General features: G+C 41.3%; 1 protein-coding gene across 2 annotated transcripts in view; it reads right to left on the bottom strand.

The window, feature by feature from the left end:
• Positions 1-16,138, bottom strand: part of LOC130360818 (bifunctional protein GlmU-like) — a 100,228-nt gene that overhangs the window by 74,662 nt on the left and 9,428 nt on the right. Inside the window, exons 1-2 of one of the 2 annotated variants that reach the window (XM_056563381.1) lie at positions 13,199-13,323; positions 11,569-11,628 (exon numbers count right to left, since the gene is read on the bottom strand). In XM_056563381.1, coding sequence (XP_056419356.1) covers positions 11,569-11,628; positions 13,199-13,201 — 63 coding nt within the window. In that variant the 5' untranslated portion in view covers positions 13,202-13,323. Of the gene's footprint in view, positions 1-11,568; positions 11,629-13,198; positions 13,324-16,138 lie in introns of those variants that run through there. The other variant, XR_008890809.1, reaches the window with a different exon arrangement.

Genomic DNA, 16,138 nt, shown 5'->3' with positions numbered 1-16,138 from the left:
GTGATAAAATAGGCGTTCTTTATGCTGATTATTGCTGATGTATCCATTACACAGCTTTTAGATAATAGTATACTACCATCCTAAGGTCACTGGTGATAAGTTAAATATACAGTAAAGATAACTTTATGATCCCACAGTGAATTTACCGAACATTACGCCAATGAAATTTACATTTATTCTTTGTTAGTCTGAAAGCATTTTTACATTTGCTAACTAACTTTCCTTTAGCAGATGATTTACCCTACAATTTACATGATAGGAAAATTGCAACCTTGACACACTAACAAAATATTATTACAATTAAATAGAGAAAAATCCATCATTGTGTTTAGACTCTGCTGTAAGGTTATTAAACCAATGAAAAACAAATTTAAAAAGTAATGGTTACAGAGACTACAGCAAGAGAAATGAATAAAAAGTAAAAAAATTAATAAATAGTTTCTGTTGTCAACATTTTTCTCTTTTTGGTGCCTGTAGAGAGTCTTATGAAGTCACATTAGTAATAAAACAAAGACAGACTATTTATATTTGTATTTATAGGAATAAAATATTCACCACTTCTTGTTTAAATCAGAGACATGTAGAATTACAGTAGGATCCATTGAAGTCTATGACTGCTGAAATACAGCTCCATATAACCGTGGTGGAACCGAGCATCAATATCACTGTGTGCATGGTTCCTAAGAAAGAGTATTTTGTCCAAAAAACGAAAAGTGATTGTTAACCAGTTTTCCACAGCCCGACACATATAATAATATTGAATTCTTGTTACTGCCTTTATGAGGTTAGGTTCACAATGTGTTTAGCAATAATCTAGCATCCTCTGTTCAGCACAAGTACCGGTATAGTCCCAGCAAACGTGGTGAATGGATACATAGAGCCCCATTCACTTAACAGAGGCCAAAATTGTGTCTTTTTGGCCTCTGCTCAGGACATAAACATCAGAGTTTGTAACATTGAATAAACTACTGCACTATTACATCCAGATGGATCCCGTAAACATTTTTTTTACATGCGACCCTATGTATGATGGATGCCACCTAGTGGCTTCTATCATAGTGATGCATCAGGCTTGTGCGTCGGGGGCTCCACCAGATTTAGATGTCTAATAGACACTGCTTATGGAGCGTGAACCTAGCCTAAGTGTCATTGTAGTACTGGTGTTGTCTTTATGAATCAAGAACAGTGCTATATTGAAGGGAGGCAGCATCTAAAATTGTAAAAGAACATAAGGAAAAGTGATATTAAATGGGTATTCCAGCTTTATCCTGCCGCTGGGGACCCTCGCTATCTCGGTGCAGCCACCGGCATTCTGCCTCTGAGACATGGACGTGACATCACGGCCATGCCCCCTAGTGACGTCACGTCACCGCCCCTTCCATTCATGTCTATGGGAGGGGGCCTGATGGCCGAGATGGGGATGAGACGAGGACGTGACTTCTTAGCCACGCCCCCTCCATTCATGTCTATGGGAGGGGGCCTGATGGCCGAGATGGGGACGAGACAAGGACGTGACTTCTTAGCCACGCCCCTTCCATTCATGTCTATGGGAGAGGGCGTGACGGCCATCACGCCCCCTCCCATAGACATGAATGGAGGGGGCGTGGAGTGACATCACATCCCCGTCTCGGAGGCAACGCCCGGCACAGAATGTCGGGGGCTGCACCGAGATCACTGGGGTCCCCTTCGGTGGGACCCCTGCAATTATACATCTTATACCCTATCCTTTGGATAGGGGATAAGATGTATAAAGCCAGAATACCCCTTTAAGGTACTCAAATCTGGAGAGAAAAAATCACCACTAGTTTTCCAAAGAGAAGATCCCCCCAAAAAACAACTCTCCATTATGGTTAAAGGTGTACTCCGGTGGAATTATTATTTTTTTTAAATCAACTGGTGCCAGAAAGTTAAACAGCTTTGTAAATGACTACCATTAAAAAACCTTTACCCTTCCAGAGGTGTCAGCAGAGAGCACTGTGGACAAGACAAAAAAGAAAAAGAATTTCCTCTGTAGCATACAGCTGCTAAAAAGTACTGGTAAAGTAAAGACTTTTTAATAGAAGTTATTTACAAAGCTGTTTAACTTTCTGGCACCAGTTAATAAAAAGAAGAAAAAAATTACATCGAAGTACCCCTTTAACCATAATGGAGAGTTGTTTTTTGGGAGGGTCTTCTCTTTGGAAAACTACCGTATATACTCGAGTATAAGCCGACCCGAGTATAAGCCGAGACCCCTAATTTCAACCCAAAATCCCAGGAAAAGTTATTGACTCGAGTATAAGCCTAGGGTGGGAAATACCTCATCCCCCCCTGTCATCATCCAGACCCGTCATTAACATCCTCATCATCATCCCCTTGTCATCATCCCACACATCCCCCCTTCATCATCCTCTTATCATCCCACACATCCCCCCTTCATCATCCCCTTATCATCCCACACATCCCCCCTTCATCATCCCCTTGTCATCATCCCACACATCCCCCCTTCATCATCCCCTTATCATCCCACACATCCCCCCTTCATCATCCCCTTGTCATCATCCCACACATCCCCCCTTCATCATCCCCTTATCATCCCACACCCCCCCTTCATCATCCCCACCCCCCTTCATCATCCCCACACCCCCCCTTCATCATCCTCTTCTCATCATTCGCCCTCAGTGGTCTTCAACCTGCGGACCTCCAGAGGTTTCAAAACTACAACTCCCAGCAAGCCCGGGCAGCCATCGGCTGTCCGGGCTTGCTGGGAGTTGTAGTTTTGAAACCTCCGGAGGTCCGCAGGTTGAAGACCACTGCGGCCTTCAACATCATCCAGCCCCCTCTCACCCCCTTTAGTTCTGAGTACTCACCTCCGCTCGGCGCTGGTCCGGTCCTGCAGGGCTGTCCGGTGAGGAGGTGGTCCGGTGAGGAGGTGGTCCGGGCTGCTATCTTCACCGGGGGCGCCTCTTCTCCGCGCTTCCGGCCCGGAATAGAGGCGTTGCCTTGACAATGACGCAGAATTACGTTGGCAATGAACGCACCTCTGCGTCGTTGTCACGGCAACGTGACTATTCTGAGGCCGGGCCCGAAGCGCTTAGAAGAGGCCTCCCCGGTGAAGATAGCAGCCCGGAACACTATCCCACTGGACCACCTCCTCACCGGACAGTCCTGCAGGACCGGACCAGCGCCGAGCGGAGGTGAGTACTCAGAACTAAAGGGGGTGAGAGGGGGCTGGATGATGTTGAAGGCCGCAGTGGTCTTCAACCTGCGGACCTCCGGAGGTTTCAAAACTACAACTCCCAGCAAGCCCGGACAGCCGATGGCTGCCCGGGCTTGCTGGGAGTTGTAGTTTTGAAACCTCTGGAGGTCCGCAGGTTGAAGACCACTGCGGGTGGGTGAGTTCACTCGAGTATAAGCCGAGGGGGGTGTTTTCAGCACGAAAAATCGTGCTGAAAAACTCGGCCTATACTCGAGTATATACGGTAGTAGTGATTTTTTTCCTTCCAGATTTGACAGAACAGGACCCGGTAAGGAGACAGCAGTGCGGCCCGTGCCGGAGACAGCACGGGGCGGCGGGATAGAAGTGAGCATGTGGCCAGCATGTCTGGCCACTGAGCCACTTGTAGCAATTACCGTATTTTTTGTCATATAAGACGCTCCGGCATATAAGACGCACCTAATTTTATAGGATAAAAATCTAGAAAATAAAGATTCTGAACCAAATACAATGTAAAGTACAGGACAGTGATCTTCAACCTGCGGACCTTCAGATGTTGCAAAACTACAACTCCCAGGATGCCCGGACAGCCGTTGCCTGTCCAGGCATGCTGGGAGTTGTAGTTTTGCAACATCTGGAGGTCTGCAGGTTGAAGACCACTGGTATAGGAGGTAGTACTCACGTATACCCGCCACTCTGGATTCGTCACCGCTCGTTACCGCTGCCCTGGATGTCGCCCTCCATCGCTGTCACCGCGTCCCCGGGGTGTCCCCGTCGCTCTGGAACGTCTCTGCTTCCCGGTATCCTCGCTCTCCGTCGCCGCCATAACGTCACTATGCACGCCGCTCCTATTGGATGACGGGACGACGTGATGACGACGTGATGACGATGAAGGAGAGCGCCGGCCATGCAGGGGATCCCGGCACGGAGCAGACACCGAGGAAGCAGGTAAGGTCCCTCCCGGTGTCCTGTAAGCTGTTCGGGACGCCGCGATTTCACCGCAGCGGTCCCGAACAGCCGGGTTAGTGTTATTTTCGCTTCAGACGCGGCGGTCAGCTTAGATCACCGCATCTGAAGGGTTAATACAGGGCATCACCGCGATGGGTGATGTCCTGTATTAGCCGCGGGTCCCAGCCATTGATGGCCGCAGGGACCGCCGCGATAGTTGTGTATTCCCCTTATAAGACGCACCAACTTACCCCCCCCCAGTTTTGGGGAAGAAAAAGTGCGTCTTATATGGCGAAAAATACGGTACTATGTTTTTGGCCAACAGCAGGATACGAGTGAAAATGAAAGCACTATCCTGTTGCCCGAGACTAGCGCCGATACTCATATTATCAAATGGACTACCTGAATTTCCATCCCAGAAGTCCCATAGACGATATGGAACATCAGGCAGTGTGTCTGATAATGTGAGTATCAGCGGTAGTTTTGGGCAATGGTATATTGCTCTTAGTTTCAGCCGTATCCTGCCACCGGCCAAAACACTAGTAATGCTTTAATAGGCCGTGTGAACCATTTTTATCACATTTTCTGCATGTTTGGATAGACCAGTTTATACCAAATATCTATGGGGGCTATGGTGCAGATCTGAAATCATATCAAATGATGCAGTGTATACATTGGAAAACAATATTACTGAATAAGAATATCATCCTATAATAACAAAACTGTGTATTTACAAATAAAAATGTGAACAATCTTCGGAGTCCCACATGTGAACACAAGTTTATCAATGCACTACTCACTAGATAGAAATAAAAGTCTGTATCAATATCCCAACTAGCTTATCGCTTATTGGTGAGTGTGCAAGAAAATAGGAATTGACTGTGGAACATGAGTAGATGTGTCTATTTGTGCTAGTGAAATTAAATTATAATATGTAATAGGCCAGGGAATGAATTGCACTGCAAACTATGTCATCACTATACAGAAGATAATACTAACATCCATTTCTCATCATTATGAATAGTTTTTTACCAACACGTTCCATACTTGCTCATAGGAACAATTACTGGTTTATAGCATTTGTTTGCCACAAACATAATTGGACATTCTATCAATAACATGTTGTCCCAAAGGAAAGTCTAACAGCCAAATGTTTTCCCTAGGAATCCTTGATTGACAAGGCACACACTTAATACATAGGATGCCTTTCCAGTCCGAATGGAAATCACACACCTTCCTCTCCACATAATTGCTGCACATCCTCCATAGCCTGTGTATGCTAATACTCAACACCCATACACAACAATATTCTGCATAATTATACTATTAATTGGGTCTCCAGGTCATCTCACCAAGCTGTGCCACGGGTACACACACCCTCACCTCCAGGTCAAAGGGCACAATAGAACAAAGGCGATTAACACTCAAAAGCCAGTATGTGACCTGTGACTACTGAATTTAATATTGATGGTCACAGACATGTGTAATCACACTAAGCCATTATCCCAGGGGATTATTACCAAATTATCTAAAACTGCTCAACTGGGACAAGGGGTAGGCTGGACAGCAGCTGTAAGAGGAAGGGGCTCCAGGTCATGCACTGACTTCTTCATGTGTTAGCCAGTAAACAGGAGACATGTCAAGTTTTTGGTCGTCTTCATGATCAGTAATGGCAGTGATTTCCATGCCAAGTCAGCAATACAGAGATACTCCTTTCAATATTATGTAATAAAATGTAGGTTCAGCTCTTCCATTTCGAGACAAGTGTCGAGTAATGTAACCCACAAATTTCCGCATGATAAGAGATGCTTGCTTTAGCTGATAGGTTTATCTGGTATTGTAGTTCAACTTTATTCTAGAGAGAATGCGGCTGAACTGCATCTCCTATACAAAAATCCAGGCAGCAGTAGTAGTGGTGGGTGAAGGTATGGATGGAATATATAAATTAAACTGTATACACCTAATGTTACCTGCACTATGCACTTCCATGGTAACATGACTGACAGCTAGTCTGATTCCACATCAGTGTAATAATCTGGAAAATGTGGGGTTGTATGAGGTTAAAAACAGTGGGATTTTTTTTAACAGTATGTTATATTAAAGCTCAACCTGTTCAAGTGAATAAGACTGAGTTGCATTGATAGCTATAACCCACAAATTAGATTGGGGCTGTTAAAAAAAAAAACAGGCATACTCACCTGTCCTATCTGACATGGAGAGATACAATTGTATGTTGGAGCAATATGATTGTCAAACAAGTGTAATGCATGGGTCCTATTGTAATAATCTCTCACACAATAATCTCTGCACTGTCGAGCATACAGTTGCATCTCTCTCTGCTCAGTGTCAGATAAAGTGGAAAGGAATGCCAATAGGGACTTTAATGACCTTTAGGTTCTGGCTACACAGTGATTTTGGCTATGGTGCAGATCGTATGGCCAAAGATCAACTATTGAATGTAAATAGAGTCACTTTAAGACCTGCGAGTGATCACCAGAAATCCATCCAAGAATGTCTGGGTCATTATGATACTACCCTATTTATTTTCAATAGCTGCAAAGCAGCAGAGCAACTTGTTGATCTATGGCCACACAACCGGTGTCACAACCAGAGACACCATGTAGCCCAAGCCCGAGGGACTGTGACTGTTAATATATATGAATTTTATTTGCACTCCTAAATCAACATCAGCTGCTGGCAGCTCTCCTTGCAATTGCCAACTAATGACATTTGCTGAATGGGAGACAAGTCCGGAGACAATGCAGGGCATGGTAGTACATGTCTTAAAAAAAAGGCTTCTGGGACACTGGGCTGTACTACTCTTTCCACAACCAAATCAATGTAACGCCTAGCTGTTGGCGCACTTGGAATAAAGCTAGAATGAAGACTAGAAAAGTCTAGCTACCATACATTATGCCTCTTTACACCATAATCTCAGGAGTAGGACCAGTGTGACCGTTCCTTGTCAAGGGCTCTTTATGGCATTGCCCACGTGATCGCCAGCTTCGGCTATCACTGTGTCTAAGACAAAAGTAGGACTTAACGCTGAAGAGAATAGACCTCCATTCCAGCCTCCATTGCCATCTTGGTCTGCCCCATTACAGCCTTTGAGAGCAAAGGAGTGAGGTCAACGAAAGACCTGTAGATGTACGTCTGGCTCGTAGTTTAATATCATGCAAGCACCTTCTGATGGATTGTGTAGACACTATTTAACACCCAAGGCTTATCACATGTTATCCAGTTTAACTTGTGGTACAAAATAGATCACTTCACTACATTCTTCTAATCTGATGATCTATTCGTGCAGAGGTTCGCCTCTGTGCACCTCTTGCTGTCCCTCCAGTTCGTCATTGGTCTCCCAAGCACTGGGGCATGCAACAGGGAACAAACCTAATAAACCTAGGTCTCTCAGCTCAGTGATTCTGCACCTTTAAGTTTGTGATAGCCGGCATGTCATTAAACAGGAGGCCTTGCACATTCATACTGTACTGACTTGATCCAATTTTTTGAAGTTTCAAGTGATAGAAAAAATGTTATTTGGATCTGGCTTTTATACCGTTGAAGCCTCAGCCACATGCCCCAGATTGGAGCTAGATGCTTTAGAATTTATTCAATTTAAGATCTTAGGGACACCTGCTACTTTTTCGGACTGCTAAATCTCACGAAGAGATTCCCCCACATATATGCTACCCAAGGAAATTCTAAGTTTTCCATATATTATAGAACGTAACTATCCAACAACACATCCCTGATACAGCCAAGAAGCAGCACTGATCAATTAAGATTTCTAATACGAGTGGATCATACCATATGACATAAAAATACTTGACTGTACACAGCACTAAAGAGGAAAAAACTTTCTTTTTCATAATTAAAGTTGAAAATATCAGCTCAATGTTAAATTGTGAAGATAGCAGAAACCATAAAAGCCAACATCAGTGGGATCCCCTGTGAACATAATCACGTCACTGAACGCATTTTACTCCAAGACATCCTACCAGGGGGTTCATGCTCATTTTACAAGATCTATTGTGCTTTACATTTCATATGCTTTTTTTAATGGAAATGTGTATTTGAAGAATCAATTTATTTTAGCTAGGCATGCTGGACACACAGCATGTAATAATTGCTCGGCTCCAAGCTGTAACTAAACTTCACAGATGTAGAGAAATCAGGATAACAGCAAAAATCTGTTAATGATCAAAAGTGCTGCAACTGAAGGTTCACTGACTCAGTCCACATGTATACCAACACTATACAAAAAAGTGATTATTCAGCTATTCACAGGAACAGAACTATTGATTGAAATAACAAAGAAAGCTATATAAATCTCTCTGGCTGGGAAAATTGATTTTCCTTCTTCCATTTTTTGCCTTGAAGTTCCTTTAGGCATTTAATCTTTGTTCAATTCAACTTTCTAATTCTCCCTATGAATGCAAAAATAATTATAAGTTCTTCAAAAAAATATATATACATGCAAAATAAATCATTTTGTGGCCGGGAAAACACTTCCATGTCTATAATTGATCTCCAGGTAGTGATGTGTGAAGTTTGTATACAAACATGTGAGGAGATGGCGCTTAGATGTGCAAAATGTTGGAGGGTACAGATCGCATTTTCTCAAGTTTAAAGCATTGAGCAATTGGGAAGCGGTGGTAAAGACTGCTGGGAATTCAGAATTTCCGCTGCCGTTGACACGGATATTGATTTTTGCAAATCAACATAATTTTTGTAATTTAAAGTGAAAGTCCATTTTTTGTAAATGTTATTTCTTGATTAAAGGGGTTCTCCGGCCCTAAGACATCTTATCCCCTATCCAAAGCATAGGGGATAAGATGTCTGATGGTGGGGGTACAGTCGCTGGGGACCCCCGCAATCTCACATGTAGCACCCTTCTGTCAGAGCTGTACACAGCGCTGCAGCCTCCAAGTCTTCCGGGTCACGACTACAGGGCCAGAGTATTGTGACGTCACGACTATACCCCCGTGAGTAGTCACGCCCTGCAATGCAAATCTATGGGAGGGGGCCTGGGGCAGAGTCGTAACGTCACGATACTCTGGCCCCGTAGTCATGATCCGGTAGACTTTGAGGCTGCAGCGCTGCGTGCAGCTCCCACAGGTGGGTGCTCCATCCGAGATTGCGGGGAGACCCCATAGGGGATAAGATGTCTTACGGCCGGAGTACCCCTTTAAATATTCTGTTCTCAATTATTTCTAAACATAATTCAATTCATAATAGAAATAAAGCAAAGTACTCACCAGATATCTATTGCATCAGACTTCTTCTATATTAGTGTGTGTACACATTTATTCAGTACAAGCGCTATGTGTGCGCAACTTTATTAAAACAAGCGCTACGTGTGCGCAACGGTCCGTCTCTCCCCCCAATAACCCCTCACACATACTTAGTACCTGTCCGCACCCCGTTTTCTTAACCCGATGTACTGTATGTACTAATAAAGAAGATGTCTGAAGCAAGAGATACCTGGTGAGTGCTTCGCTTTATTTCTATTATGGATTGGATTATGCTGACTGTTACCTTGTAGCGCTATAGCACTGGAGGTTTTCAGCATACAGGAACTGCATGTGTGTGCGCTTGCTTCAAAGTGATCCAGCCATCGACCAGAGTGTAGGGAGAAGTGGTGTGGGAATTTTCCTCTACCTATACTTTGTGTATTTCTAAATATAGCTTATAATATTTCATAGCTCTATTTTTCTGATACAGGGCTCCAAATCCCTTGCGTAAATTTAGAGTTAAATGTTAAATTTCTTGTGCCTCCATTCACCAATAGGGGGAGCTTAGAAGCATACTGCACACAGTTTATGCCTAAAATCCAATAGGAAAGTATTATATATCAAAGAGGTATGAGCTATACTTAGTCCCCCACAGCTCCTGGTATAGCTCCCGTTTAGCTCCTTCTGGTCCCTGATTCTCCTGTCTTCTACCTGCTTTCAAGGTGAGAGGTTTGAGCAGGACCTGCCCATTAAGACAACCACTGGCAGGAACAGAGTATAATCATGGGCAGTAATTGGCTAGGCAAGCAGCTCTGACTTGTCTCAGAATCAGGCAGAAGAGATGTGCATGGGGGAAGATTAGCTGAATGGATTAGCTGAAAGGGAAGTTCAGTAGGACTTGGGGTAGGTAAGTATCGCTTTCTTTTCTGTTCAGGACACTGGAATACCCATTTAAGCCACTATATTCCACTTTGTGGGGAGAGTTTGGGAATCTGTGTCTTACTTAACTATAGTTTTTAAATCCGCAACATGGAAAAAAGGTCACAGTTGTAGATTCCACATGGATTCCTAATTTAAACCTTTTAGGTATTGAATAGAGCTAATCCATTACCAGATCATACATCAAATGTGCAGCAAAGAAGCTAAGAATCCATGTCAGAGAACCAAGGGTAAGCTTCAGATTTCTCCCACAGACCCATTTTCTCAAGGAAAAATCCATTGCCTGAACTTAGCCCAAGGATGCTTAATGTGCATTGGATTGTTTTGTTTTCAGTGGGTAAAGCTGAACATCATATGCATATCGCTATGAGCGTTCTGTCAGGACACTGCAAACAACATTGCTGGAGTTGGTGGATATAAGTAAACCATCAGAATGCTCATAATGGCCAAAGACCACCAGGGAAAACAAAGTTTTAACCCCCTAAATACTTACGATATATTCTATTTGTTACTTTTAGGCTAAGTTTCCACTTGGGTTTTTTCTGGCAGTTTTTGGAAAACTGCCACTGCAGTTTTTGAGCCAAAGTCAGAAGTGGATCCATAATGGAGGAGAAGTGTAAGTCCTTCCTTTATATTTCCCATTCCCTTTGAATACACTTCTGGCTTTGGCTCAAAAACTGCAGTGGCAGATTTCCAAAAACCAAGTGGAAACTTAGCCTTACCCCCAATACATAATTACCCTAATAAAATTATTACCTTAGATCACCAGGTGGTAACACCACCGTCAACCTAGACAACCAAGATATTGGGCAATGCCTTAGACCACCAGAGCTAGCAACATCTCTCCAGTAGTAATTCTGTCTTGATGTTGTGCCAGATTCATGTTCCACTACAGACTTCATTGACTTACAGCAGGGATCTCAAAACTGTTGACCGCAAGACTTTGCAAGACCAGAAATACCAGCATGCCCGGAGTTGGCTGTCCAAGCATACTGGGAGTTCTGGTTTTGCAACACCTGGAGGTCAACAGTTTGGTGACTACTAACTTACAGTATACTTACTGTCAGGCTTCCATTAAAGTATGACCAAAAAATGATGGTATTGTTGATGGAGGCTCTAAACGTGGATGTGAAACTAGCCCAACTGGGTTAAAATCTGCTTCTTGTAAATGTACAACATCCTACTATACAATCTAGAAAGGTGCTGACTTGTTATGCATAATAATACTAAAAATCATAATGAGAAACCTACCTGAATAAAGGTAAATGCGTGTGAAGCAAGTAGTAACACCCCAAGGTAAAGTAATGGATTCTGTCAAAATAAAACAAGAACAATTCACTGACTTGAGGATGTACATTTTATTACTGTCACTTTCAGCATTTAGATAGATAGATGGATGGATAAATAGATAGATAGATTATAGAGAGGTTAAAAGAGAGAGAAAGAAAGATAGAAGTTAGTGATAGAAGTGAGATAGTTAAAGGGGTATTCCAGGAAAAAACTTTTTTATATATTTTAACAGATTTGTAAATTACTTCTATTAAAAAATCTTAATCCTTTCAGTACTTATGAGCTTCTGAAGTTAAGGTTGTTCTTTTCTGTCTAAGTGCTCTCTGATGACACGTGTCTCGGGAAACGCCCAGTTTAGAAGAGGTTTGCTATGGGAATTTGCTTCTAAACTGGGCGTTTCCCGAGACAGGTGTCATCAGAGAGGACTTAGACAGAAAAGAACAACCTTAACTTCAGAAGCTCATAAGTACTGAAAGGATTAAGATTTTTTAATAGAAGTCATTTACAAATCTGTTTAACTTTCTGGAGCCAGTTGATATATGCAAAAAAAGTTTTTTCCTGGATAACCCCTTTAAATAAATAGATATATAGAGTAACTAGATAGATAGATAGATGATAGAAAGTAATGAGATAGATAGATAAATAAATAAATATATAAATATATAGATAGAGTAAATAGATAGATGTTTTGTTAAGTTGCTAACAAATATTATAATAATTATTAATAACAACATTGACCATTTATCCTATTTGAATATTTGAGATGCTTATGGCATTCTATATCTAGCTTTCAATTAAAAAAAAGAAAACAAAAAAACAATTAATCTTCATTTCTTATTTGTAAGAATATTTGATGAAAAGTGAGAATGTAAGAAACATAAAAAATGCTGCCAATAGTTGAAATAGAAATGGAGCGCGGGCAGGAATGATGGATGAGTTAATGCATTATGCATCTCCACTGCAATCAGCTATAATCTCTTACACACATTGGCCAGAAATATTGGAGCAGTTGGTCACTTCAGAAGTGAATATCTTACAAAGCCGCTGATAGATTTGTAAATGCAGCCTATCAAGATTATATCCAGTCACAGGGATAAAGCGTTCATGAATTGGTGAATATATAAACTCTCCTTTTTAAACTTAGCTGACCTCCAGAACATTAGTCTTTATACCTAAAGTGTAGCTGCTTCGATTCAACCAAATACATAGCCCCGAGCTGGGTTTATCATTTAACTCTTTAGGGCTGCGTCCCCTATGAAGATTGATAAATATCAGAGTTAAAATAATTCAGTAGATTTGCATTGCTAAAAAGAACAAGAGGCAACACATAAGAATATCACAGCAAGTCATATCAAACGACAGGAGTGAGAAGTTTTAGAAGATTATTTTATGTACACTTATATTATTGGAAATGCGTTCCATAGTTTGCAGTGTTGCTTTGATCTATGAGAGTACAATAAATGTTACGAAAAGGACATGTATTCAGGAGAAGGTCGCTGTTAACTGTTTGGATCAAATTAAACAAAACTTTCTCCTTCCAAATGATAAGATTAATTCCACTTACAGGAGATGGACAACAGCTAAAACTCACCATGACTAAAAGGCAGAACCGGTGTTTGCTTTAGAGTGACACGCTTTTGGCTGAGCTGTTGTCTTTTAAAAGACTATTAGTCGTGGTCCAAAGGTCATGTGTGACGCTGTATCCTCCGGGTGATAAACTGAATTTAGGGAAGGATTCCATGCGCCATCTGCTGGATTAGAAGAAGTTGTTATGATGGATAAGAACATGAAGGAAATTATTGCTTTACATAATCGGGAAGATTTATTAATACTAAACTTAGACTAAACCCCCATGAGAAAGGCAGAAACTGACGATAGAGGTGCATGTCTTGTGATAAATGTTGGCCGTCTTGCTCAATACTTTTCTCTTCCATACGTCACCCCTTGGCTGGTTCACTTTACAACAAATTTTGCACCAAAAAATGGCGCACACTGTTAATAAATCTGGCGCACTTTACAACTCCACTTCTCAAAGCTGTCCAGTAGGACGCGGCATGTATGCATGGATGTGCTCAGTAAATCTTCCCCATTGTCAAACAGGTATTATTTATGCAAAATAATTCATCAATATAAATAGCTGGGTACCATATGAATAATTTCTTATCATGTGCCCCACACTCCCCACCATCTTTGCTCCCAAATGATCATTAAAATGGTTGTCTAGGATTAGAAAACGTTTTTGGGGGAATTTTTCAAGCATTTTGCGCCAGTTTTCTGATGCATTGTGCACTATTTTTCCTGTCTTTGACTTTTTAGGCTATTAAATATTTTCTGCCATTTTTTTGCCCGTTTTCCCCATGCTCAAAATATTTAGTTTTAGGCCAAAAAAGGAGGCAGGGTTTAAGTCATGTGGGTTTTCTAGACACATTAATTATATCCAACGCAAAATGTTTACACAACTTCACTCCACTGAATAGGTGGCATAACAACCACACAGCAAAATGTATTGTGCAAAAGGGCATTGAAAAAACACGCTAATTCATCACATAGTGACTAGTGACAATATGAAAAGGTTTGTGCAACTAAAACTGACATATAGAAGAAAGTGCAAACTCAAAAAAAGGGGTGAAGTTTGCTGGCAAACTTGTGCGGTGATTGGCTGCCGCAATGTATTTTCACTCTTAAAGGTCTGCCATTTGTCTAAAGGTATTATTTATTCCTTACTGAAAAGCCAACTTAGGCCTCGATCACACTACGATTTGTGCCTGAAGGCACAAATATGTTGGGTAAATGTCAAAATGACATGTCAACCTGTGCATGCTCGGACAGGCATGCGCCCCATTCATTTCAATGTCCCAGGCATAGTCACCATAGGGGACATTTAACAAAGCATTTAGTAGGTTTTTTTGCTTAAAATTGCCGCAAAAAAAGTTACATGTGACTACTCTGTTTTTGTGCGACTTTTGATTGTGCAGTGCCCTAAGCAAAAAAAAAGAAGCTTGCTTACCAAAGCAAAAAGTGATTTTTGACTTACAGTGGTCAGAGATGCAGGGCGAAAGTCGCAAAAAAGTCACATCACATGAAAATTACTAAACCTACAAAATTTACTCCAGCTCAGACATGGAGCAGAAAAAGTCACTACCAAAGCAAAAAAAATAAAATTGCTTACATGAATGAAATTTATCAACAGGCTGAAACCAGTTGATAAGTCGCACATAAGCAAAATAAAAAAGTAAAAAAAATAACTAAAAAAATTAGCAAGCAGTGATAAATGTCCACCCCCCCCCCCCCCTTGTGACTACGTTGGGTTCCTTTTTTTGAGCATAGAAAAGTTTGCAGAAATGTGGTTTGCAGCACTTCTCAGTCCAAGACAAAATTGGACACTTTCCGAAAATGACCTGTAAGTAGTCACTAGCTGACTACAATCCGGCATCTAAAATGAAAGGGGCCTGTGCCTGTCCGAGCATGGACAATTGACAGCATGTCATTTTGAGATTTTATCTATGTATCTGTGCCTTAGAGGCAGAAATCGTGGTGTGAACCTAGCCTTAGAAGTTGTATATCTACTAATGGTATTTTGCTTTGGACTTCATTGCATTATGGAAGAAAAAAAGCTAAAATCAGAACTCATTTTTAAAACTCATATGCATGATGATGATAATAGATATATGTGTGTATGTATATATATATATATATATATAGTATGTATGTAAACATAATCATCACAACGTATATAAGTTTGCACAATAAGTTCTGATAACACATAGTGAAAACCTAATCATTCCAGTAAGTTTTATTGGGCTGACTATTGCAACATCCCCAACAAGGATGCTGCCTTGAAAATTGTCTTGTTTTGTTTCTGCATTAATGTTATTTTTAATTAGTACTTCTCATAAGAAACAATATTACTTTTCCTTATTGCTTCTTTTGAGCTGTTAATTGCTTTGAAGTGGGTAGACGCTGCTGTAATTTTTTTTATAGAGTTTTCACTTCACATGCTGTCAGGGATTATGAATTTATGAATTATTAGATGCCAATGAAATCGGACACTGATAACTCATGAAATCACTTCCTCCCAAGTCTACATCCAGTTGACAACACAGTTAATACATAATTTTAAATATATATATATATATATATATATATATATATATAGCAACAGGAGAATACAGCAGCACACTGCTAGCACAAAGATATAGATGAAACATGAGTATATAGATAAAACATGAGTATATAGATAGAACATGAAAAGCTATACAGCTGTAATGCAATAAATGAAGATATGAAACTATGAAAATATGAGGTACTTAGCTTGCAAATTTGGCGCCAAATAGCGTGGACCGTCCCACCACGGTAAGGTGACCTCATTCTGGGACGGACCCTACACTGTGTATATGCCTCTGTGTGAACAGTACAACAGGCATTGCAAGGTCTGAAACATCCAAGGCACCTTATATACACCTAATAGAGGTGGGTGTGGTGCAGGAGCCAACATGGAGGTAGCCACTCCCCCGTATGTGTAATACAACCA

Source organism: Hyla sarda, chromosome 3, assembly GCF_029499605.1.
Source record: "Hyla sarda isolate aHylSar1 chromosome 3, aHylSar1.hap1, whole genome shotgun sequence".
In the NCBI taxonomy this organism is placed as follows: Eukaryota; Metazoa; Chordata; class Amphibia; order Anura; family Hylidae; genus Hyla; species Hyla sarda.
Note: the sequence above shows the minus strand (reverse complement) of the source record. Positions and strands in the feature narration are given on the sequence as shown.